This window comes from Acartia tonsa, chromosome 15 (genome assembly GCF_053477335.1).
Source record: "Acartia tonsa isolate MP-2025a chromosome 15, ASM5347733v1, whole genome shotgun sequence".
Taxonomy (NCBI): Eukaryota; Metazoa; Arthropoda; class Copepoda; order Calanoida; family Acartiidae; genus Acartia; species Acartia tonsa.
In genome coordinates this window covers 20,738,588-20,765,194 of record NC_137274.1, presented here as the reverse complement: position 1 = coordinate 20,765,194, position 26,607 = coordinate 20,738,588, and the positions used below count along the sequence as shown (strand labels likewise).

The 26,607-nt window shown below is 29.3% G+C and overlaps 1 protein-coding gene and 1 long non-coding RNA gene across 2 annotated transcripts in view; both read left to right on the top strand.

Moving 5' to 3' along the window:
• Positions 1–25,962, top strand: part of LOC145307619 (uncharacterized) — a 60,371-nt gene extending 34,409 nt beyond the window's left edge. The window contains exons 2-4 of the long non-coding RNA XR_013875526.1: positions 23,063–23,131; positions 23,682–23,730; positions 23,991–25,962. This is a non-coding gene — a long non-coding RNA (uncharacterized LOC145307619). The remainder of the gene's footprint in view (positions 1–23,062; positions 23,132–23,681; positions 23,731–23,990) is intronic.
• LOC145307521 (uncharacterized) lies at positions 1,396–21,511 on the top strand. The gene is made up of 26 exons (XM_080149976.1): positions 1,396–1,458; positions 1,654–1,704; positions 2,076–2,145; positions 2,686–2,778; positions 2,895–2,946; positions 3,782–3,920; positions 4,232–4,268; positions 4,706–4,777; positions 5,197–5,264; positions 5,396–5,494; positions 7,188–7,241; positions 7,364–7,421; positions 7,784–7,869; positions 8,399–8,435; positions 8,577–8,648; positions 14,892–14,959; positions 15,905–16,003; positions 16,155–16,217; positions 16,488–16,545; positions 18,419–18,515; positions 18,607–18,738; positions 18,976–19,013; positions 19,546–19,579; positions 19,706–19,739; positions 20,029–20,151; positions 21,408–21,511. The coding sequence occupies exons 1-26, from the start codon at positions 1,404–1,406 to the stop codon at positions 21,509–21,511; spliced, it is 1,893 nt and encodes a 630-aa protein (XP_080006102.1). The 5' UTR covers positions 1,396–1,403.
• Positions 25,963–26,607: the final 645 nt, after the last annotated feature.

The following is a 26,607-nucleotide window of genomic DNA, read 5'->3' as shown; positions in this document are numbered from 1 at the left end:
CCCATATTGTTTCAGCAAATTTACACTCTTTTTTATTTAACTACTTTCAGGGGTAAATACTAATAATGACTAAAATTATGTTTTTCTTTATAATTTAAATTTGTGTTTCAATTTGAATTTCTACTGATCCAAATTACATTTATTTCATAAAATTTCACTAATTATATCTTGTTCTAACATGTTGACAAACAGACATTAGGAATTATAGACTTGCTTTTAAACACATAAGATAAGGAAAAGATGTCTAAAGAGAACCCCCCAACCCCCTACTTATTTTCAAATAAATCCAATATTAGAGGGGGGGGTGGCCCGGGGGGGAATATTTTTTATCTATGCCTAGCCCATACAGCTGCAGTGCCTTTAATGCCCTAACCCTGCGGGGCTAAGTACCTTAAAAATTACCTTACCTAAACATGACCTAAAGAAATAAACAAAAAAAATCTTTTTTTAAATGGGGGGTGTTTGATGTTCACCATGCCATGTTAAGGGAAAATGCACGTGTGTGTGTGTGTCTACTTTAAGCTTGTTTTTTTTTCAAGCATATGTTTAAATAGAGATTTGTTGGAGTAGTTTATTTAAAAAATTTTATTTTAACTTATATTTCAATAAAAAAAACGTACAAAATTTAGGACAAAAACATGTTTTGGATTTAACATGTAGTTCACAAATAACTCTAAGAGGTCTACCAATTTTTTCTGTAGGTCAACCTATACAATTACAACCAACAAATACCTTTATGAAATAGGTCAACCAAAATATTTCAGAGGTATATTATGAACATTTCCACGAAAAGCTGTCTATAATATGATGCTATAAATAACTCTTCCTATATAAATTTTTAGTTTGATAGGAAAAGTATATGAGTTAAGTTCCCTAATAAAATATCTCTAAAATAATATGTCTATTCAAAGATGCTCTGATCATATGTTTTAGTGTTTATTTCTCAGTTATTAAAAACTAGCTTTCTTAGAATGTGTAAACTAGGATTTTGTTAAGTCTATTTCAGGGGGAGGGGTGGGGTGTTGCTCAATAAACAACCCACCCTTAATGTTTTTGCCTAGAAATTTAATTTTATGAAAGATGGAGTTACAAATTTTTCTGATTGTGCTATTTTTTAATAAAAATAGTTATAAACCTCCTACCCGCATTGAAGGGAAGGGACATTGTTCTATTTATTACTCTAGTCCCTAAAGTCATATCATAACGTTTTCTTATTCATTGGCTTAACAACTTTGGGGACTTTTATTAAATTCCAACCATAAATTGTAATCTACAGAAGGGGTAATTTTGTGTGTTATTATTGAGGATGTATATCAATATACCATTTATTGTCTTATCCCTTTAGATCCCTGGATATTTTTACAATTTCCTATACCTGTAATATATTTCAGAAGAATTGCACAATGAAACAGTTTCACCCACTTTGGGTTAACATAATATGCTTACTCTTGTACCAAGGTTTGTATCATAAAAATTTTCATCTTTTCTAACTTAAATTTAAATGAGGGGAGGTCGATTCTCCTGTGAATGAATAGAGACTTAATATATCACCACTCTCCCCACCCAATCTAAGTGGCCCTAGAGTTTTATACAGGGCATATCCACTAGTTAAAATATATAATATGAAAATTTTGACCTTATGATAATATTTAGTGTCCTGTCAAGAGTATCTGCATTATTATGGAACAGTTATAGTAAAAGCAGGTATTATAAATTCATGTATCAAAAGAGGTAGTTGCATGAAATGCATTTGAACTTATATTTATAAATATATATATAATTTTCCTGTTTAATTGTTTAAGCTATATTTGTAAGGCATTCGTATGAATTTCAATTTTCTGCTATGTATAAGTCTAAAAGACATCAAGGCTTAAAAATCGTTCTCTTGTCAATGTATGCAACTTAAACAGGCATTTTATTTTCACTATATCATCAAAAACGACTTTCTAACTCATAAACCACCAACTAAAAGATATTTTTATTTTATTTTTCTTATTACTAACCCATGATTATCATATTCTAATCCTACTTTGTAAACACAGTGGTTCATTCATTCAGAGAATTGACATGTTTAGGTGAAATGAACACATTTGAATGTATAGTTGATAATAATGATGGAAATCATTACTGGACACTCGGAGAAAGGTAACCACATACAACTAGTTTAATCATTTGCAAAGCTACTCTATAATTCAAAATGTCAATTTGTCTGTCTATAGAAAATGTCTATTCATAAAAAGTTTTTTTTGTAATGATTATTTGTACTAATGAATTCTTGGTATGTAAGTCCGTCAAGCAACAAAAAGACATATTATACACATTTATTTATATGGTTGGATAGGTGCAGATACCTCCCCCCGCCCCTTTTCCAATTTTAAAAAGTGAGAGAGAAAAATAGCGTATAGTTCCTCTTGTGGTAATGCTTCTTAAGAGGAGTTTCTTTGTAATTTCACAGTAGCTTTTCTCCTATTTCTAAAAACTGCGAGGGCCTCTAACCCTGCAGAGCCCTTCTGGGCAATTACCTTACCTAATATAACCTAACCTAAACAAACATAAAATAATGAAAGCCATTGCGAAAATACGACAAAATGCCTCTTTTGCTTTACATAGTTGATACATGGTTCATGCTACAACAGACAGACTCACAGATAAAATCAAACTTGTTGATATAATTAATTTTCCTAGGAATTATTCAGCAGAATTGAAGGATGATGGGACAGAAAAGTTGATGATTATACACTTCATATTTACTCTTCAAGATGATGGCCAGGAATTGAGGTCATTTTTGTTTGTTAGAAAAAATAAAATTATAGTACATTTTATAAACATATTTTTTACAAACTTTTCATTTAAGGTAAGATGAAGAGCCAATATCTAAAAATATCTTTTTTTAGATGCTGGAAAGATGAAAATTTTGATTTTATACAGATATCTGTCCTTGAGCAGGTTTATTAAATATTCATTTTTTCTTGTTACAAATGTTACCAAATATTACCTAACTATAGATATTGTCAATTGTGTTAGTAACCAATAATTTATCTTCTTAATAGTCTTTTATGTATATGCATGTAAAAGATGTGTATAATGTGTGAAGTGTATGAGTATATTTTTAAAATGGATACTTTTTATCTAACTTTTTTGCTTTTTTACTTTTTATGGGATCATTGCAAAATTTGACGATTTTTATTTATCATTAAAAAGTTTGTGCTTAATAAAGATAACTAGATTATGCCTCTAGGGGCACTTGAGAAGGGGAGAGTCAAGTTTGATAACATAATTTATTATTTTAGATTTTTAAAGAAAAAGAAAAAAAAATTGGGGGGGGGGGATATTTTGGAGGGTATTTTTCTTCTAGAGGCGATTTCTCTGGGGAGGGTACCCTTACCCAAAATAGTTGTAACCTTCCCTGGACCTATGAAAAGCTATCCTGTTAAGGAGAACAGATCAGCTTAACGGTTAGCAAGATCCTTCAGTACAAACACACATAGACAAACAGACATCTGGTTACTTTAGAATAAGGATTGAATAGTTGCTTTTATCTATTGCATCATATTTTAAACAGCTTTCAATAACAGCTATAAAAATGTACCAATTATAAGATTTTGTTCCAAATGCCAATGGCACAGGCTAAAAAAATGGTTTTAATATTGTGATTGTACATTTTTATATTCATAGAAAACTGGATATAATACAATGCATGGTTTTTCAGTGTGTTTGAGATTTGCTTCTTATCTATTGGATATTAATTGGTTTCGAAGCCATAATGGAAATAAAAATTTAGACTTCACCTGGGTTGAGACTTGATGATGGCTTAGTATATGCTGGACAAATTCTGAATGGTAAACCTCATGGCTATGGACAAATAATCAAGAGTTCAGGAGAAAAGTACTCTGCTGTTTTTAAAAATGGAGTTGTAACAGGTATATTTCCTATTATTTTTAAGTTTTACATTTCTTAGCTCAGGTTAGCTCCCCAGAGTTGTATTTATTGCTATGATAAGGTTTAGATATCTTGCAGGAACTGGGGGGTTCAGGTAGTTAGTACATGTCAAGTGGAATTTAATAAATATAAGTTTTGGTGGACCATATTCTAATAAATATTGGTTTACTAAAAGATTATTGATGGAGCCATTTCATCATTTGGAGATAATCTAGGAAATTATTTATTAAAACAACAGTTAAGAATCATTTTCCAGTATAAATATAATAATTTAATTTCTTTTAAATCTTAGGTTCTCTGATTAATGATGTATCTGAAAACTGTACAAGGTGATAAGTTTTATATTTAAAGATATGCTAAAAAATGATAGGACAAATAGATATTAGCTTTGTGTAGATATATGAACCAACCTTTGTAAAAAAGGTAATAATCAGTAAAAGCTTCATTGTGCTTCCTATAATTTTCTCTATGAACCAGATTAAAGATAATTAAAGTAGTTATTAAAATACTTTTATTTCAATATCAATAACAACAGATTGTCACAGCCAATTGTTGGCAAAAACTGCTGTATCTTACAAGTAGTTCTGGAAAAAGATAGTGGTTGATATTTCAATAAAACATATTTGTGCTATTTGAAAAGAAAAAAACTCTACCTTCCACACTCCTAAAATGAGAGGCAAAGAAGATTAGTAGGGTCTACCTTATTTTTAGCAGATAGAACAGTGTATTTCTTGCAGGCTCCCTTTAAGTTAGACATTTATTTTAGGTCCAACACAACTTTGTTGTCTGATGGAAAAGTTATGTATATGTTTATGGATGAACATGGATATGGTCGGAGGTAAAGTGAATGTTGCAAATAAAGAGTGTAACTTACATATCATTTTTATTGTGATTTTAGCTAATTATTTTTATATGACCACTGGGCCCAGACTTTAGCAACATATAGCACAGCAGCTTGTTGTTGGGAAGGTTCAAAACTTGGCACATTATTTTGTCATAACCAATTTAATAATTTAGTTCCTAATGCAGACACATGACATAAATAGTTGGAGTAGGAAGAATGCCTTGGCCAAGAACAGGCGTAACTTAATACCATGCACAGACAAAGGTCATGTAATTAAAGGGTTGGTTGCCTAAAGGGAGTATGACCATATTATCATTCATAGCTATTGAGCAAGATAAAATCAAATTTTAAAAGTTTGTAAACCCCTTTCATTATAATTTGACATTTGTTTAATACAAAAAAATTTGATTTAGTTATTCAGATGAGGAAAAAGCATTTGTTAAAAAGCAAATGGAAATTATAGAAGCTCTCCCATTTCAAGGTCTTGTTTTTTCTTCACTGATGAAGAATTATAATTTTAGATTGTAATCATAAACATAGTTTAGATTGTATTTATTTACTTCATAATTGCCTTAATTCTTACAATTTGCCAAATTTAAATTTAAATTTTAGACACAGTTAAGTTTGTAGAAGTGGAGGATATGAAAGACTGCGGCAACTGCTTGTTTTTTGACAAAAAAGATACATCAACAAAGTGTCCTGGAAGAAAAAGTAAGTAGATGGATGGAATCAGTTAATTTAAAAATTAAACTTTCCAAATTATTTAAGAAATCAAGTCATACACAGAAAATATCAGAACACTCACAAATGTGCAACAAATACTTTTTGGGTCAAACTTAAAACTTTTAAGGGACAAATATGCAAAGTGTTCTGGATGGAGTAAGTTTTCAAAAATTAAAATTTCAAAATTTGCATAAATTGAGAGAGATATATAATCTAACATATTGTGACAAGCACTATTTCATAAAAACTTTAAAAGGAACAAAATACAACTAGGGTTTAGGTTACTCTAGGATTTTCAAATTTCTTTCTAGGTTACATATAGTCTAGCTAGGTTACAATATAGAATTTGTTGCAAACAAACAAAGTTTAACCTCTTCAATTGGTTAACTGCCATGATTGGAACAAAAATATTTATATCCTTCAATAAAAAACAATTGTGTCTGCATACTTGTAAATTCTAAAGTGTGTAATATAATTTATGTAGAACTGGAATGTGAATGTAAAATTAGTTTTTTTCTTTTGCCTTTCTAATTTAACCCATTAGTGCCGAGCGCCACTTTTATGGGCCGATCGAGCTGTAAGTTTCAGGGAAGCTTTATAATGGTCAAAACGGAATTCGTATTTTTTTGTTTTGCTCTAGTGGCGTGCACAGGAAAGTTGCAAAAAAACCCGGTTCGGCTTGGCCATAAATACCAACCAGGCATTAACACCCATTTTTGGTGCTTTCCCCCAGTTTTAAAACCCGGTTATTTTGACCAAAAATCGAAAAATGTAATTTTTGAACACCAAAAGTGAGATGAACACTTTTTAGAACTTTGATACGATCCGTAATTGAAAACTACACAACCTCATGTAATCTAAAGAGCTACAAGTATAATACGAAGCGATTTATTTCAAATTTCGTGTTTAGCTGGCGATTTCGGGTAAAAAAACCCTGTTTGTTGTTGTTGTCAAAAAAGATCTATTAGTGAAACCGGGTAATAAAAATTTCAGACTCAAAATGGAAATGCCGAACCGGGCCTATATAGGGCGTAAAAAAACGATAAAAAAATCATATAAAAAATAATAATTTAAATAAAACGAATTCACAAATAGATGTACTTGTCAATAAACTTTAGATTTAACGAAAAAAATCAGCAACTTTACTATAAAAACAAAAAAGTTAGATGGGGTATTTTGAATTTTCATGATTTTCAAACTTTGTTGCTCTATACCGGCAAACGGAAGTAAGAAAAACTACCTGCTCCAGGGGGAAATGAAAGCCAGAGTAGTAGAGGGGGGATTCATAATGAGAATGATGCAATTATAAAGCCGAAAACCGTTTTTTTTACATTTTCTGGCACCGGGTTTTAAAACCCGGTTCGGCACTAATGGGTTAATCATGTGCATATCCCAACTATGGTCTTTTATAAAAATGTCCAACAGTGAACCACCCTAATAAATATTCTTTATTTGACTGAGATGGCCTTTTATAATATTTAATTATATAAACATTTGTTTCACCTAGATAGATTTTTGTCCAACATTAATTTTCCTAATAAAATAGTCTTTAAATATTTGAATAAATCTCCTAATTAAAAAAAGAAAGGGCATTCAACTTTAGAGATGTCCCTCTAGTATGTTTGTCCTCTCCTAAATTTGTCATTGTACTAACATATCTTTTATAAATATATTATTTTAGGTCAATGTAATGCATCTATGTCACTTGGACACCCAGCCTGTTTTCAGTCCAATGGTGATTTTTTAAACCTAAAAAAAATCCAGTTTTTTAATAAAGTTGTTTTAAGATTATTATTTTAAATGATATTTAAATTGTACTGATAAAATCTTTTAATTCTAAATTAATTTAAATGTCAGGACCTTCAATGTTTCAAGAACTTCTGAAGGTTATAGAACTTGGACCAAAGCAAATAAGGTATTTTTTATTAAGGAGTCCATAACAATGTTATTATTATTGGCTATTTGACATTCATGTTCAAAGTTTTGTTATTAGAAGTAAAATTTATTGAATAAAGAAAGCAACCCAACTCACCACCAAGATTATATGTCATAAGAAAAACATAATCTATTTTAACTCTCATTTTTAAAAAAACATTTATTGGAATAGCTTAGTTTATTGCATTTTTTTTATTTATTGGTAGTTGTATTTTGTATTTGTATTTTGAATTTCATAAGGGGTTGAAGTATAAAATGTATAACATGTACATAGTCCATATTAATTTATTTCATTACTAAATAATCAATAAATTTATAATAATCAATTCTTAAAATATTGAGAAATGAAAGTACAATTGAAAGTGCTGGAAGTGATGAAAATAACTTTGGACAAGATGAGTTTCAGGACTATGAAGATCTATTGTTAGGTTATTACTAATAAATTATTTTTAATGAATATTAAAAATCATATATTTGTTATCAATTATCTTATACTTTTGTTTAAACTAGCTGCATAAATCATAAATGATAATTATAATTAGATAGAGTTTTTTTTTTAATTCAAATAAAAAGTAATTACATTTTTCACCTAGAATATATAATTAAGAATGTAAGATATAGACAGTAGGATTTTTTTTTATTTAAAAAAACATGAATAATTACAATTATTTGATTAATGCAATAATTTATTTTTCAAATGTTGGTGAAATAAAGTTTTGCTTCTATTTAGCTCATTGAATTACCAAAACAAAAATACATCATTTTTATTCCAGGACTCCTACAAGCCAATTTAAATATCCTTGTAGGTTTCATAATTGTTTACTTTTAATCTAATAAAAAAAACACCTGTATAATTATATTAAAATTTTATTGAGAGTAAATGTATTGCAAAAATTTATGTAATAAAAAACTAATGAATAAGCAACTATCCAATAATTTATAGTTTTAATGAAACAGGTGATGTTGATTATGATTCTGGTTATAGTGCTGTCAGGTAAAATAAATATCAGAGAATTTGATATTATGGGGTTTAGGTTTTTTTGGGCCTTCACTTTAGATGTGTTACAGTTACAAAATTTTCTGACTTTTTAATACCACTATTTTTTTTATCAAAATCTCAGTATCTTTTTTATAGTAATACAAGTTACAGATGGTATAATGGCACTATACCATTCCTATTTATGGATGAATGGGACTATGGAAGGAGGTAAAATATAAACCAGATAATTAAAAATATAGTGAGATTTAGTAGTAGTAGATTTATTTTCCAATATAATAAAAAAAAGACAATAAAATAATTTCATATTTGTGTTGCTTCTGTATTTACATTGGCAGCTAAGATGTTGCGTGAGCGATGTTGTCTCTAGCTGTTGAACTTACTTAGTATAACAACAATTTGGAAATAAACACATTTTCTAAGCATCAAAGTTATATAGAGCATCAAGATAAGTTCCATCAGCAATAATAATAACCCTTAAAGTGATTAAGAATTAATTTTTTCAAAATGTATTTTCATTTACCTTTTCTTATTTTTTAAGTAATTTCCATAGAATAATGCCTGAAAAGTTCAATTAAGTTAGAAATAATTCTGTTTAAAATGCCGAGCTTATTTGCACATAAAGTTCACATTAAAATCTGTGCAACAATTAAACTATGAAATAATAAGCCATTTCTTCGCTCACAGATAAAAACAAAAAAATCAATACTTAGGAAATATTTTTGTAATACATCTCTATTAATATTTGTCTTCGAACTTTTTTAAAAATGTAATGAAAAAAGTTTGGTTTATTTTAAAAAAACATTAACCGAATTTCGGTATGTTTGAGCCGGTATAAAGACAATAGAAAAATTGTTTATATCTATAGAAAGAATGATATTTAAGAATTAAATTGTTTAAAAAGTAAAAATGTATTATATTTGCTATATACTTCAGCAAAAAATTCAATCATTTTATTAAAGTTGTTCCATAAAAATAAACATTATTTTTTTTATTCCAATGAATAGTTATTGTAATTCGTCACACACACACACACATACCCCACCTATCTTGCCACACACACACTATTGTAGTATAACACTAACACACACACACACACACACTATCGTAGTATAACACTAACACCCACACACACTTAACGCCCCAACCCACGAACCCCCTTGCTACCTAAATAACCAGGGAACTAAAGGCATAAGACAAAGGCCGATAAATTCACAATGAAAATATACACAAAATTACCCATTATGTAAACAATATTTAGTGGTTTAAACATTTGGGCATTCAAAGTAATAAACCAACCAATTAAAATTCTATGAAAGTCCCCAAAGTTAATTAGCCAACTAACAAAATGACATTAACTTTGGGAACTAAAGTAATAAACAGTCAAATATCCATTTCCTCCCTGCATACATCTACATAGGGAGGGTGAGTTTTAAATGAAAAGATTTAACAATATCCTATTTTATAAAGTTGTAAGCTTTTTTTATCTGTAGAGAAGGGACCGCTGAAACAATATGGTTCACTTTTACAGTGAAGCTTCTTATAGTTTTGGGAAAGGTTTTAGGCTATTTTATTTTTATTAAAAAAGTCGTTCATTGGTTTTAAGCTATTTTATGCCCTTTTATATTCCTTTGAATATCCCTAGATATGCTAATGTCGTATGGGTTAGTTGCACTTGGACTGAACAGTCAACTTGTCAACTCAAGGCCAGACTCTTGGTCCTTCACCTCATACCCGCGGTACAGTACATTACAGACAACCAACTCTCTGTGATGCAAGACCTTTGTCTGAGAAGTCCTAACTGTGCATGGTAACGAGTTGCGCCCGTTTTGGGCCAAGGCATTCCCCCCACTCTAACTATTTACGTCGCGCATTTGACATAGTAGCAGTGGGAACCATTTTTAACGTCTTTAGTTTTTTACGCGGTGTCGGACCGAGATTCAAACCTATCACCTTCCCGACGACAAGCGAATGCGCTACGTGTTGAGCCACATGTTGAGATACTAGAGACGCAGTTGCTTGTGGATTAAATAGAATTTAGAAAAATATAAATTTAGATTTGGTTTCTTTTTATACATTAAATAATATTTATTTAACAACTAACCCCCCAGGTAAAATATGAATGTGTGAGAAAGAAGAGAAACAGAGAGAGAGGGAGAGAGAGAGAGAGAGAGAGAGATATATATATATATATACACGGTGTTTTAGAAAAAACTGCGTTTTCCGTTTTTCTAACACAACCAGAAGGAATACAGTTATTCTCTGTAAAAAAGTACATCAAATTTATAACAGGTGTTTTTCATTATCTCTAAAAATATGGCCTCTATGATAGGTACATAGTTTCAAAAATGCTTTATGTGAAAAATGTTGTGCAAGAAAAATTAAAATAACTCTTTTATTATGTATAAAAAAAATGTAGAATTTCAATATTAATTTAGAAAAAGGTATAAGAAAAGTACCTTAATGAGTTTTAAAGTTGAAATGCTTTTTAGCTCCTCACAAAAGCATTTTTAAGAAACTGCAATTTGTCATTTTTTCACATTTCTTGATTGTGATGCATTTGCAGTAAAAGAATCTTCTTTCATAACGTAGGTTATAGTAAAAAGAAAAAAAACACCTTTTTATTTGACAAAAAAATCTCTAAAGATAAAAAAGTTATTGAAGTTTGAATTTTTTTTATTAAAGAATTTAATTACAAATTATGGATAAATTATGAGTTTATATCTTAACCTGTCAATCAAATTAAAGGATTATAGGAATAAATGAGGGGTGGGGATTTACGAACATGAGCAATTTTTAAGGTCATGTTTCTTAAGTATACAAAAAGAAAACTGAATATTTGTTTTCAGTGAGGGAATTTTAAGTGAAATTTTTAGTGTAATTGGTAGAAAATTGTATTGGCCGTATTAAAATGTTGTTTTCAAGTGAATAAATTTTTGAAAACCAACCTTAAGGCACAAAATTCTACCAGAAAAAAAGCATCATACGCATCTTTTGAAATATTTATGCTTTAAAATGCGCCGTTATTTTCAGAGATATTAAAAAACACCTGTAACAATTTCGATGCATATTTTTATAGAGAATATTGACATATAATTATTTTTTTTGTACTCCTAATGGTTGTTTCCCAAATTTCGAAAAAGCAGTTTTTTTTTAAACGCCCTTTATATATATATATAGAGAGAGAGAGAGAGGTAATACAAATACTGAGACAGTAAAATATATTTTAAATTTTGACCTTTAACTAATTTTAGTTTTTGGATTTTTTTATAATTAAAATGATTGTCAAGTGTGTTACTATTAAATGATAAATAAAAGAAACACACAATGTTTTATCGATTTTGAATGCAATTCTCTATAAATGATTACAGTTGTTTGTATTTAATGCATTTATTATTTAATTTTCATAAAAATGACGTGCGCGGTATTGAACTGTTCAGAAAATTTGAAAATTCTTTTTCATCTAATTAAATAGTTGAAATAGGCAATTTTCTTCAATTTTATCTTCAATTTTCAGTTATCTACCTATATATATAACGTTATTTGCAAATTCACAGCCACTTTAAGAGGCATGCACCTTTCCACATCAGAAATTGATTAAAGCACCTATTTTTCTTATTTTAGTCTAACTTATTAACCCTTACAGATCGGGGAGGGGGCCCCCCCCCCTTTTTGTTTTTTCAATCTCATTTTTTTGTAGGTAAGATGGAGAGCTGTAACTTCATGACTTTTTAAGTTTAGTAATTATAGGTTGGCAAGAGTTGATTTTATTAGGATATCTGGTCTGTGTCCAGTCAAAGTCAGTTGGGTACCAAAAAAAATTAGAAAAAATTCTAAATAAATCTAAATTTCTTCATTATGACTTTTGTGTATAAGGTAGAAACCTAAAATTTTTATGGTGAATACTTAAATATCAATGACCTTCTGAGAAAAGTAGTGTTATGACCGTTTGACTGCTCCCTGACCGACTTTTTGACCAATTTTTGTCCAGCTTTTACTACAGACATATGTCATGAATATCGTGGCTTCTATTTTTTTTGGTAAATCCTTGAGCAATAATAAACAGTAAAAATATTAATTTGCGCCACCAACTGCCATTTTACCGCCATAACTGCCAAAAATGGCGGTTTCCGTTATTTGCCATTTTTTGGCAATGATCAGAAAAAGTAATTTTTTTGTTATGAAAAATAAAAGTTCGTCCCAAATTTGGTCATCCTAGCTGCAAAATTGGCCACTCTACAGCTGTTTTAAAATTTAGCGAATAGCCGCTAAAAAGCGGCTAAGGAGCGGTCTGACCACTATGACTAGAAAAAGTAATTTTCTCTAAAGATACACATGAACCACCAGAAATAAAATTTACCTCTTTATCTGTACCAGGAGCCAAGATAGAGGGGGGGGGGGGCTCTTGGAATAAATTTGTTATATACATTAAATAAATAATTTAGATTTAATTATTTTATTTTATTAAATTAAACAATTATCTTTGGACAGTACAAGTTAAAAGGTTTTACCCCTCTTTCCTATTGAAGCTAAGGTACTCAGGGGGGTTGAGAGGAAGGGAATAATAATTAGTAATAGGACGTTTCTGGTTGATCAGTGTAGTGAAATGTGCTTAGAAAATGTTAAGATTTGATAATCAGATGAGAAATTTTTACGTTCACACTCCCTTTAAGTTTCGGAAATTTTATTGTTTTATACTCAGTGAAAAAGTGGTATCTTAGGATAAGGCAATAAGTTCTTTCATTTCATATTTTTTTGAGTATTTTTGAGATATTTGGTTACTTTAGCTGTCCTACCCACCTCTCCCTTTATTTTATGGGACTTTAGAATAGTCATTTTTGTTTTACTATTGTTGGGGATATAAATTGGATCACAAATTTAGCTGCATTGATAAATTCATAAAGATCTTTATGGGTATTGGGAATTTCTTTAGTCACATTATATGTGTTATTGGGTGCTAAGGGGAAAAGGGGTTTTATTGATTTAAAAAAATGAATTTTGATAAAATTAAATTAAAAATTAAATTAAAGCAACCTGATCAGTTATCCTCAATTCCTTGTTTTCTAGTTAGACTAAGTAAGTAAGAACTGCTTAATAGGGGTTAGATATAGGGTGAAAATGCCACCCACTTGATCAATTAAGTACTCTCAGAGGGCCTGATCTTTAAGGGTTAAATAACCTGGTAATTTATTTTAACCCTCACAGATTGGGGGGGGGGGGGGCTCCAGGAGCCCCCCTTTAGTTTTTTCAATCTCATTTTTTTTGTAAGTAAGATGGAGAGCTGTGACCTCATGACTTTTAAGTTTAGTAATTATACGTCGGCAAGAGTTGATTTTATTAGGATATCTGGTCTGTGTCGTTGTGGTGTCCGGTCAAAGTCCGTTGGGTAGCACCAAAATTTTAAAAAAATTCTAAATAAATCTTAATTTCCACATTACGAAATTTTTTGGTGAATACTTAGATATCAATGACCTTCTGAGAAAAGTGGTGTTATGACCGGTTTACTGCTCCCTGACCGCCTTTATGACCGATTTTTGTCTGGCTTTTACTACAGACATACACTTTGAATATCGTGGCTTCTATTACAGCTAGAGACCCATAATTTCTTTTAGTAAATCCTTGAGCAACAATGAACAGATAAAAATATTGATTGGCGCCGCCAACCGCCGTTTACCGCCGTAACCGTCGTATTTCGTTATTTGCCCTTTTTTGGCGATGATCAGAAAAAGTAATTTTTTGGTTATGAAAAAATAAAAGTTCGTCCTAAATTTTGGTCTTCCCAGCTGCAAAATTGGCCTCTCTACAGCTGTTTTAAAATATAGCGGCTGGCTGCTAAAAAGCGACTAAGGAGAGGTCTGGCCGCTATGACTAGAAGAATAATTTTCTCTAACAATACGCATGAACCACCAGAAAATTTTTTTTATGTCTTTATCTGTAACAGGAGCCAAGATAGAGGGGGGGCTCTTGGAGCCCCCCCCCCCTCGATCTATTAAAGTGGGAATTGGGGCCCAATCTGTAAGCGTTAAATTTTACATAAATGATTCTCCACATATGGTTAGTTAGTTTTTGTATAAATTGGCCAAAAATTTAATCTTTAAATTAATAAAAGACTTTTGAGATATTATGTATAAGAAAATGTTTATGATTTATAAGCACAGAAAACCATCATACCTTTACAGTCCCTAACAGTCTTGATATTTGTTGGCATGGTGTCCAATGCAAATTTTTGTTTTTTAAAATGCTTATTATTTTACTACTTTAGCTTCAAAAAATTAAAAAGAATTTGGCCGTCAACTACTGGCTGTTTTATGGGATAATATTAAAGTAAGCTGCTGTAAAATTTCACCAAGCTAAATTCAATAGTTAGCTGCCAATCATTTCTATAAGCATTTAATAAATTAGTTTACCTTGGACACACCGTAGAAACATTTGTTTGCATAATTAATTATTTAGGTATACAGATAATGAGAAGAATGCAATAAAGTCACAAATGAAAATAATAGAGGGTCAATTACCTAAAGGTAAAATTTTAAATTGCTACTAAAAAGACAACATAGTCATTAATACATAAATATTTATTTTGTTTCCATTGTACTATATTGCAATATTAACAGTTTGCCATTGTATAAAATTTTGATAGACTGACATTAAGATATAAAGAGGGCCATAGTGCATTTTACATTTTTAAAATATAAATGGTTTGGAAAACAGCAAAGCAATAAATTGTTTTGTTTATTTTAAAGTTCTCCTTTTGTTGTTGTTTGATATATATACTAGGGTGGGTCGATTTTGGACATTTTTTTTCTGAGGCCAAAGCGGGGATCTGCACTCAATTTATATAGATATAATACACCTCTGGATGATTTAAATTTATCCTAAGTCTTACAACCGCTGACGACCAGACATTCAATTGTATAGCTATTTGTAAATGGGAGTCAAAAATTTATTGAATCAGAACTATGGCTTCATGGTGCTCCCTGGAAATGCCTTGAGGAGCTGAGTCAGGAACTTTTGTCCGTTTCAAAAAATCTCGTTCCTAGCCTGAGAAAATCTAAAAAACCTCTACAAATTGGACAATTCTTAATAAACCTTAAAAAATTTTGTTTTTTTAGTGATTTCTAAGGCTAGGAATGAGATATTTTGAAACGGACAAAAGTTCCTGATTCAGCTCCTCAAGGGAGCACCATGAAGCCATAGTTCTGATTCAAAAAAATTTTTGAATGTCGTCTTTGCATACTAATAAGTAATGAATTATATTTTTAAGTGGTTGTGTTCTAAAACTCAATTTTTTAAAATTCGTTTTTGGTCAGAAATGTTTTTAAGGTTAATTTCATCTGTTGCATATCCCCGCTTTGTCTAATTCCGATATGAACCCACCCTAATATATACATAATGTTCATTTATGATATTTTTATAGAAACCAAATCATAATTATAATTAATGTCATGAAAGTTTGTTTAATTTAGGTTGCATACAATTCATTGATAAAGAATTGGCAAACCAGACATTTACACAAGAGTTGAAAATTCACAAAAAGGATACATATGATTGTTCTGGTTCAATAGGTTATTTTTAATTAGAATTTACTTTTAAAAACTGAACATAGTTTCTTATATTCTTGAAAAGATTAAAAATATTTTCAAAATTAATTAAAAGTTCTAATATTTGAATGTCATTTTTAAATTGAAAAATAAACTTTATATTTAAAAATTTTAGGCTACAATGATAAACAATATAGGGGACTAAATCTTGGAAACCCTGGATGCTTTGGTGAAGAAGGTTATTATAAACTGTTAGCTAAAGTAACCAGTTAAGATAAAATCTGGATCTTTATATAAAGGCTATGAAATTCTTAAATTTTCTTTGTGTTAGGTCAAAAGAACCACTGTTGGTATTCTTTTTAGATAAATGATACATGATGGATAAAATGTTATTCAAAAATATCTATCAAGACATAAAGTATGATTACTTTAGAAGAGATTTCTACTTTATCTTTAGCTTTAAAAATGTTCTTTTTTTTTAACTGAAAAGATAAATGTATATCCTTAGGTAGAATCATATTGCATGAACTGGTGCATGTTCTTGGGTTTGTACATGAGCAAAATAGGTAAAAAGTTTTATATTGTAAATTTTATTAACACTAGAGTTTTGTTGTCTACTTTTGTAAGCAAATAATATTAATATGATTAGTAATAAAATTGGATACTTACTTACATGTTGTAGACTGGAGCACCGAACCCCCCCCCCCCTTCTTAGTTTTGACAAAAATTCAAAATAAGGCAGGGGTAGTTTTTTACCCCCCCCCCCTCTTAATTTTAAACAAAAAGCGAAAATAAGGGGGGTAGTTTTTAACCCCCCCACCTCAATTTTGAAGAAAATCAAAAAAAGTGGGGGGTAGTTTTTTCACTGTACAACATGCCAGAAAGTTGAGTGAGGTAAATCAAGTAAATCCAGTATACCAGAGGGGAAACCTTATTACAGGGATATTCATGTTTTGGGGCATAATTTCTTTATTTAATGACTGATTTTAGTAATTGATGTATCCCTGAACAGGTAGTCTTAAGGGGAATATATCAGAAGTGTTTTCATGGGGAATGAGGGTGTTTTGTGAATTCTGAGACCTGGTAACCCTTAGATTTTCAGTCAACAATTTAAATTTCCAGTTATTAATTCTTACATCAAATAAGAGGGGTTTACATTTAAATCTTGTATTTCACAAGTATAAATAATAACAATTAACATAATGTAATATATTAAATATCAGATGGAATCTCATGTAGCTTAACACGGGGTTTTACTGAAATAAAATATAATATTAACCTAAATTACATTAAATTAACTTGATTTTACTACTATTTGAATGAAATTATACTACAATATGATCAATCTTATCTATTCTGAGCTGAAGACTTTGAATTAGATAAGAATGATAATATGTTTTAAAAGTATGGAAGGTCAAAAAGCAGAAATTAAGAAATAAAATAAATAAAAATTAGATAATATATCTTACCAAACATTGAACTATCCAGGCTGAAAGGTAGAATATCTTAGAAATTATCAAAACATCAGTCAAATCTTCTAATGCTGTATAAAGTCTAAATATCTGATATTAATAACATAGATTAGGTATATCAAATACTACATTTGATATACCCAACCATAAAACATAAAAAGGGATTGGTTCTCACATCTACAAATAAAAAAAGAATCTAAGCTTAATTGAAATCACTTAAATTGTCTATGAATTAGAGCCCTAAGATAAAATGAAATTAAATTAAATCTACCACTTAATTACTTTATGAACAAGAGTAAAAGTAATAAATGTACAATTAATAAAGCTGGCTTCCATGCCTTTATTATGATAGGACTTACCTAACCAAGCTTTTGAACTTGATAGCTGAGGGTTTGTGCCTAGTGTTACTACTAGGACTTTACTGGTCAGACTACAATTCGAATTTGAATGCTCTATGCTTTTATAGTAAATGTTTCAGACTAGAACTGGTTCCATTTGTAAACAAATGTGAACAGCACATTTATTTATCTATTTATTATTGTTTTTTTTATACAAATACCAACGTAATTTTACATATTTTAGGCTAAAAATAAAAGTTTTAAATAAATTTTGCCCTTTACAGACGAAATTAAATAATTCTAAAAAGAAAGAAAGTTTTATGTTCAATTTTACTCAGAACATCCTGAAATCTACAAAACAGAGGGGGAAAGGGGGGAAAAGGGAAGGAAGGGGACAATTTCTTTACTTTTCACCATAGATTTGTTATATAGCAAAATGGGTAAAAAGTTTGTTATATATTGTAATATCTTATTAACACTATAGTTTTATTGTCTACTTTAGTAAGTGAATGGATATTAAATGATTATTAACAAAATTGTATACCTTTTCAAATAGTAATAAAGTAATCAAAATTCTGGTATAATACATCTTCCTAGATTACATTTAAATTCTAATGATTTACATTTAGACCTGATCGTGACCAGTTTGTTGAAATAAAGAAGGAGTTTGTAGAAAATATGAGAAAAACAATGACTCAAAGACCACAATTTAATGAAACACATGGGGTGATTATTTTAATCAATTTTATGTCTTCTTTTCATTAGTCTTCTAAAATTTATAATTCTAAATATTTTTTTTCTATTAAAATTTTTTCAGACTCCATATGACTACTACTCCATAACCCATTATACAGAAAGCAAAGGATGCCAAAAGGGGACAGTATGCATAATTGTTAAAGAGCCTTTTAGAACATACTTCAATGACACTGATTTGCTAAAACAATATCCTGTGAGTTTTTATCTTTAGTCAAATTATGAATATCTAATATTTATATGCTATAAGCATAAAAATAATTATTTTGCTCCAAAATTATTTTTTTTATATCAGAGCCCTTACCAGTAGGAAAGTTGAAATAAGCAATTTCCTTACACATTCCTTTACCAGTAACTTAACCGAGACCAGTTATTTGTTAAATCTAACTGACCTTATATAATATCTTTAAATTTTAAATAAGCCTATTTTCAGAGCCAATTATCTCCAGTGGATGTGGTTGAGATTTCAAGGTATGGTTTTTTTAGAAATATATTAGAGAGTGAAGAAAGCATAATATGACTTTGACTGACTTGTAGTTGGAAATTCTTTATCAAACAAGGGACATACATAAAATTGTATAACAATCTGAAATATCAGGGGAACATCTGCTACCCCCAACCAAGTGGGGAAAGAGGTCCAACTTTTAATAATTAATTTGACTAAATAACTTTTAATGATTGTTCCCAAATGTTTGAAGTTATTCTAAGTTTCCTGGGGCTATCACTCCATCATTTAATGCTAAATCCATTTATGCTAAATAGGACAAAAATTGTTTTAGACATATGAGAAGTTAGATATTTTCACAAATTTTTTAACAAGTCTTGACAAATTGTCAATTCTACAGCTTTACACATTTTATTTACAAAAGGGGTTAAATTAACTTATTACATATTACTTTTGAAAAGTAGAACAATATCATAAATATTCCTTGAAATTTTTTCTCCTTCATAACTCTTTTAAAAATCAGATTATTTGTAATTTTATCTTTTATTTTTCTTTCAGAGCCTATAACTGTAATGTGACTGATGAAATGAATGTAAGGTTTACTTTATTTTTAATGAAATGATTTTTACTAAATTAAGGTGTAAATAAGTTTTGATTTATCATATTCCTACTAAATACCGAAGAAAAGAAATATTATAAACCATCTTAATTATTTCAGGAGAAGTATGAGGAATACAAGAACATTATAACAGGTTAACAGTGCAAATTATATCTGTCTTTTTTGGTACCAAAAATATTATTTACATAATTTTTTATACATTTTTTACGATAAATCTAATTTTTTATAATGAGCGCCAGAATAATAGTTTTTTGGGGGGAGGTGGGAGGGGGGGGGGGGTAGGGGTGGAGGTGGTTGTTACCATGATATTCCTAATTGAAAAAAAATCCAAAGGGGATAATAATGAGATCTTTCTATAACTTAACTTATCCTAAAATAATGAACAATATTTTTGATTTATGTTCTTATTTATAAATATTTAGAATTGAATGAAAAAATAATTAATCTTGGCAATCTTCTTCTTGATGCATCCGAGGCAGGACTATTGGAGAAAGTAAAGGATTATATATCCAATGGTGCTGATGTGAATTTAAAGGATAAAAAAGGTAAATTACTTATTATATCTCTAATATCTGTATCTGCATGTCCATTCTTTTGTCCATAAGTTATTAAGACACATATTAGTGTAAGTAAACTAACTGACTGGTCAAACCATCCTACATCAATATCTTTCTCTAACTCAGTCTTTACATTTAATTAAAATACCAAAACATATTACTCTAGAACTAGTTGATATCAAATATCAAAGAATTGAATTTCAGTAGTTTTCCAAAATTGCCTCTTGGACCACTTAATCCACCCATTTTTATGTAATTGAATATAAGAGAGGGAATTAGTTTTGAGATAGTTTTTATAATTATGATAGGTCTGTTGTTAGGTTAGTTTTTTATTTGTTAGCCCTGCATGGTTAGGGCACCACAGTTGTATGCCCTGTAGTTATAGGACTCCTCTGCAGAATAATAAACAAGATTTTTGTCCAACCTCCTTATTTTTAATTGAATTTTAGAATATCAGTAGTTAGGGGAGTGGATTGGGTAAATGTCTGAAGTATGTTGAAGTAACTAAAAAATTAAATGCAAACTTTGAAATAAAAGCTAAAACTAAAAATGGTTAGTTAATTTACCCAACTTACCCACTGATAGAAGTTGAATATTAGTATCTTATTTTCTAGTTTTATATCTAAAAAAATATTACATGGTTAATTCTTAAAAATGCTCCAACTTACTTAAAACTTTTCAACCTCTCTCACATTTTTTAAGTACCTAAACTACAAATAGCACAAAAATATTTCCCAAAACTAGAGTTTATGACAATTCTTACAGTATGTATAACGTTTTTCTACTATTGACCCGTAGCCCCTAATGGTTAAGGGGGGGGGGGGTTGAACTACCTTTACCTAACCACCTTTATTGTCTTATTTTGTCTTTCATGTTTATCATGCAAATTCGCTCACATTACAGTTGAAATTACAAATATTGGAGCTTTCTAAAAAGGTCTCTAACATTTTTCTAGATCTAATACTTTTTGAGATATCTTATTTCAAAGTATTGCTGTAAAATCATCTTTTATACAGCAAAAAGTTGAAACATAAAATTAGTTATTTTAGGGTAAATTACAAGTATCTTCATATAAATCTCTCTAATATTGCTCCAAATTGACCAAATTGAACATTTACCATTTACCCTCTAATTCTTTATTAAAACATGGTGCTGATAACTATTCATAGGAGAATAATTGTTACCTGCACAATACTTTTATTGTATAATATTCTTATGTATTAGACATATGTATGTTCATCTAGGAAGTACCAGTCTCATGTGGGCAGCATGGAAAGGCCACACTGATATTGTGAATATTCTTCTGGAAAATGAAGCTGATGTCAATATACAGAATAATGATGGTTAGTTACACAATTTATTGTAATTGTATCTCTCCATCTACCTTTTAATTCTTTTTGAGAACATAAAGATGGTGACTATTTAAAGGAAAATAATGGTTAGCTACACAATACTTTTATTTTATAATATTTTTATATATATGACAAATGTATGTTCTTCTAGGAATGACCAGTATTTTGTATGCATCAAAGGCAGGACACACTGAAATAGTGAAGATTCTTCTAGGAAATGGAGCTGATGTCAATATACAGAACATTTATGGTTAGTTAAACAATTTATTTTAAATGTATCTATCCATCTACCTGTTAATTATTTATAAGAACATGGGGTTGATGACTATTCATAGGAGAATAATGGTTAGCTACACAATACTTTTATTGCATAATATTCTTATATATTAGACAAATGTATGTTTATATAGGAAGTACCAGTCTTATAAATGCAGCATACAGAGGACACACTGAAATAGTGAAGATTCTAATAGAAAATGGAGCTGATGTCAATAAACACGATATATATGGTTAGTTTCTTAATTTATTTTATATGTATCTAACCATCTACCTTTTAATTCTTTATTAAAACAATTGTTAGCTACACAATACTTTTATTTTATATAATGTTTATAGATTAGACAAATGTATGTTCATCTAGGAAAAACCAGTCTTATACTTGCAGCATGGAAAGGATACAATAATATTGTGAAGATTCTTCTAGGAAATGGAGCTGATGTCAATAAACAGGATATATATGGTTAGTTCCTTAATTTATTATAGTTGTAACTACTGGATTAGGGTCAACACCCCTCTTAGCTCCTATTAGAGCTAAAACATTTTGTGGATGTCTCCTGTTTCATATTTTGCTTTCTTTGCCCTTGTATTTAACAACCATTAGTTTTAGGCAAGGAAAAGTGAATGTGATTATGACAAACAATTCTGAGTGACAATTTTTCTACAACCCCTTCACATTTTTCTCCCCTTTTTTTCCCTCCCCTTCCGTTAGATAAAAAACAATTTTTACACCTAAATGCCAACAAAATACTTTCTTAACTTTTGGCAATTTCAAATGGAATTAATTGGCTGAATAGCAGTTCCTGGGTTTTAGGTGCTTTGTAACTTTGAAAAATTTAAATGGCTGTATTTTTTTTATTTTTGAAGCTAAAAGAACCATATTAGAATTCTCTAAACAAAATTTTTGGAAGCATCAGCTGTACTTGGCAGGTCCAGCTGCAGCAATTGTTGGTAAGCAGGGAAATTTAAAATGTTATGTGAACTAATGCTAAAGTTTAAAATTTAATGTCCTTAAGTAAAAAATTAAGTTCACATGAGCTATGACCTGGAGGATATGAGAACCTGAAATTGACTTGAATTCCTATATTACATAATAGGATGTTCAATGCTTTCTTTTATCTTCTAAACAAAGAAGCTACATGGAATTTTCCACTATTACCCTCCCACCCTGTATATATCTGTTTACAATTTGTCTTTTCTGTCCCAACTATTTTTGGCTAAATATTTAGTTGTGACTCTAAAATGTTTATTATAGAAATTAATGTGTCTAGGTTTAACAGCACTTGATGTGGCATTTCGTGGAGGGCATACTGAAACTGCAAAAGTACTCAGAGAAAATGGTAAGTCCTATTCTTGTTTAAGCCTCAGCTGTTGCAGGAAACATGTTTTCTTTCTCATTTTCTGTTTTCGCTCTAATACACTGAACCCTAAATGAGTTCTCATTGGTTTGTGGATAAAGAGAGGGTTGACCATCTTACAGTTGAGCTAGAGTGCTGAATGTGTATGTGGAGTTCCCTTTTTTATAGTTCTGGCTTGCTTCCTTACCCATATTATCAAGCAGCCCTTATCTGTAGGTCCCTTTTGTACCTATAAATTGGCTCCTGGTAGATAAAGAATAATGTGGTTTCTTAATTTTTAGAGGGCCAGACAATCAGACAGACAGATAAAAAAATAAAGAGTCGAGTGTTGAGGCTACAAATTTTAAGATTGACATCGACAATCTTTTTTTTGTACTAAATTCTTCTATAATTCTATTCTCTATGAACCAAGATTTATTAATAATTTTGTGAATCTTTGGTAACTTTAATTGGTCACAATGACCGCTAACAGAATTATAAATTTCTAAATCCTGTTATTTTATTTTATTTAAACATGTAATGAATATTTCAGGAGCTAAGAGATGAATTGATATTGAGTAACTGAACAACAATAAAAGTAGGTAAATCATGACATAAATTTGACATATGCAATTAGCAAGAAAAAAACCTTAAAGATGGATATTCTCTTTAATCATTCAAGCTGAAATTCCATACTTTAATTAAACTAAGAATAATGTACCAAATTCCAACAGCCTTTTTTTTTATTAATTTTCTGTTGTAGAATATTTAAATCTATGAATAAGTTCAGCCCAGCAAATCTTTTTTTGTTGTTGTTGATTTATTTGTTATTTTCTTATAATATTCAATGTTAATACTTCAGAATTGACAACGGCAGCAGATAAAGATCCTTCACAGAACATATTTTAGTGTCATGTGAAGTAAACAAAGTAGAAGGTTTCGTCATATTTTCACAGAAGCTTTTCTGCTCTTTCTAGCCCCTGTGGTGGGCTCTTAACCTGCTGGACAATCACCTAAATTAACATAACCTAACCTAAAATAACCTTTTAAAACCTACTGTGAAAATATGACAAAACTTGCACCTGTGTTTCCTTCACATGACCCCATATTTTTTTATTAACTATATATATTACTATTTACTCAATTTATATCCAGTTACAAACCTTCTCCCTTAATGTAATGATAGTTATTTCTAGCATCATATTATAAACAGCTTTCTGCAGATATAAAATGTTCAATCATAAGATTAAAACCAGATTTTTTATTCTATGCTTTCAGCATCTTGGTCCATAAAAAAATGGTTTTAATCTTATGATTGTACATAATCTTAGGAAATGGGATATAATACATTGCTTGACAAAAATTTTCATAAAGATCAAACTAAACCACCATCCGAGAAATGATTTGAATATTGGTTATCATTTTTAATATTTTAGATGAAAAAACAATAATTGTATCTGAAAGGAGTTATCAAATAAACAATTTATAAAATGTAGAATATGATCCATTTTTGCTACTTCAAGTTTGATTTTGAAAAGAAATTTTTCTTTGTGTCCTCAATCATTTCAAATTAAGAGACAATAAAAGATCAAAATATCTTAAAAGAAACCATTACAATATTCTTATAGACAGACACACAGACAAACAAACAAATATATAAACATCCTTTTACTTTATTATAAGGATTTATTAAAGATAATAATCTAGTTTACTGACTAATTGGTCTTTTATGTCTTGTTGAATATCTTAATTACATTAAGGGACTGAGTGTCTACTAAACATGGTATTTGAAGCAAATTGGCATGAATTTTGACTAATTTATAAGAATTTGATATTAAAGATATAATTTGGTCCAGTCTACTAACAAAATAATCTAGATTTGTGGGTATTAGAAACATAAGATATTTAAAAAGCAAAATAAAATACTTTCAATTAAATCAATAATGTTTGTACTTTCAAGATTCTGCCAGTTTGATTTATTATCTGTTGAATATATATTTTGTATCATTTAAGAGGTTAACTCACAAACAAAATATGAATTTTACATATTTATTCAGACATTACAAAATTGTTTTGTGGATGTTTGCACTCATCAGTTGTCAATGTAAAACTAAAGTTTAAATAAATTTAAATTTACAGGATTTTTACAAATATTTGGAAGATTTTTTTGAACATACTAATTAAAAAAAGTTTGTATCGTATATATTCAACAGTAACATGTTGTGTTTTACTATATTTCATAAATTATTATATATACTCATGCTGATTTTTAAAAAAATATTGCAAATAAAATTAAAACCAGCACAACATCTTTAGTTTTAAGTTTGCTGTTTCTATCCAAATCTCCTTTACATGAATTTGCATTTTTTTATACTAAAACCTGGCTATTAAAATATTTTCTAATACTTATCTTATTTTTTATATAAAAAACCTATCCAATTGCCAGGATAATTTAATTTTTCCCCTTATTTCCACAGATCTTTAGACTCCTGTGTAATTGTATTACTTTTGAAACAAATTTTATAAAAATTCCTGTTATTTATTTGCAATTTTTTTTATCTAAACATTATATAGCTAGTTATTTACAGATATAATAATCATATAACATATTAATTTAGTTTGTAAGTTTATATTTTGTTAATTTGTATCAATTCAAATCTATAAATTTTTTTCTTATAAATTTGTAAAAAGTGATTTTTTTATTCAAGTTTAATCTAAAGCAATATTTTTAAAAAAATTCTAGATTTGGATACTCTAAACTTTTTGATTATAAACATTTATTATAATGGATTAATTGTCCTTGATATATAACCAATAAAATTATTAGCATTCAATGCTTTAAATATCTTTAACTTTTAACTTTGTATGTCTGTAATGAGTCTACTTTTTTATTATTCTGTTCATGTTATAGAAAGTTTTCTGCTTCCTTTTTATTTCAAAAAATATTTTAAAAAGCCCCTTTAACTTCATGAACTTTGTTATTTCATAAAATGGTTAAAATATTATTACATTAAATCTGAGTAAAATTAACAATTAAAATCACTAAACCTCTAAAAATTAAATAAATATTATTTTACAACACATAATTGAAATCAAAATAAGACAAAAACATAATATGATAGAATTAAGGCGTATCCATTCATCTATTACACTAGTCCTCAAAGTATTTTTAGTAAAGTTTTGTTATTCATTGGCTTTACAACCTTGGTGACTTTTTACTGGTTGGATCATATAGTTTAGTGTCAAAATGTTTCAAACACTAAATATAATCTACATAATGGGTAATTTGTGTATCATTTGTGTATAATTATGGAGCTTTCAATTATGGTTCTATTGGCGTTTTGTAGCTGAATGCATTTTAAGTTTGGTCAGAAGAACAGACAGACAGTCATGTGGAGGGAGAAACAGATGGACTGACAGATAGACAAATGAACAGAGTTATGGACAGACAGATGGACAGATATACAGTAGGGCAGAAT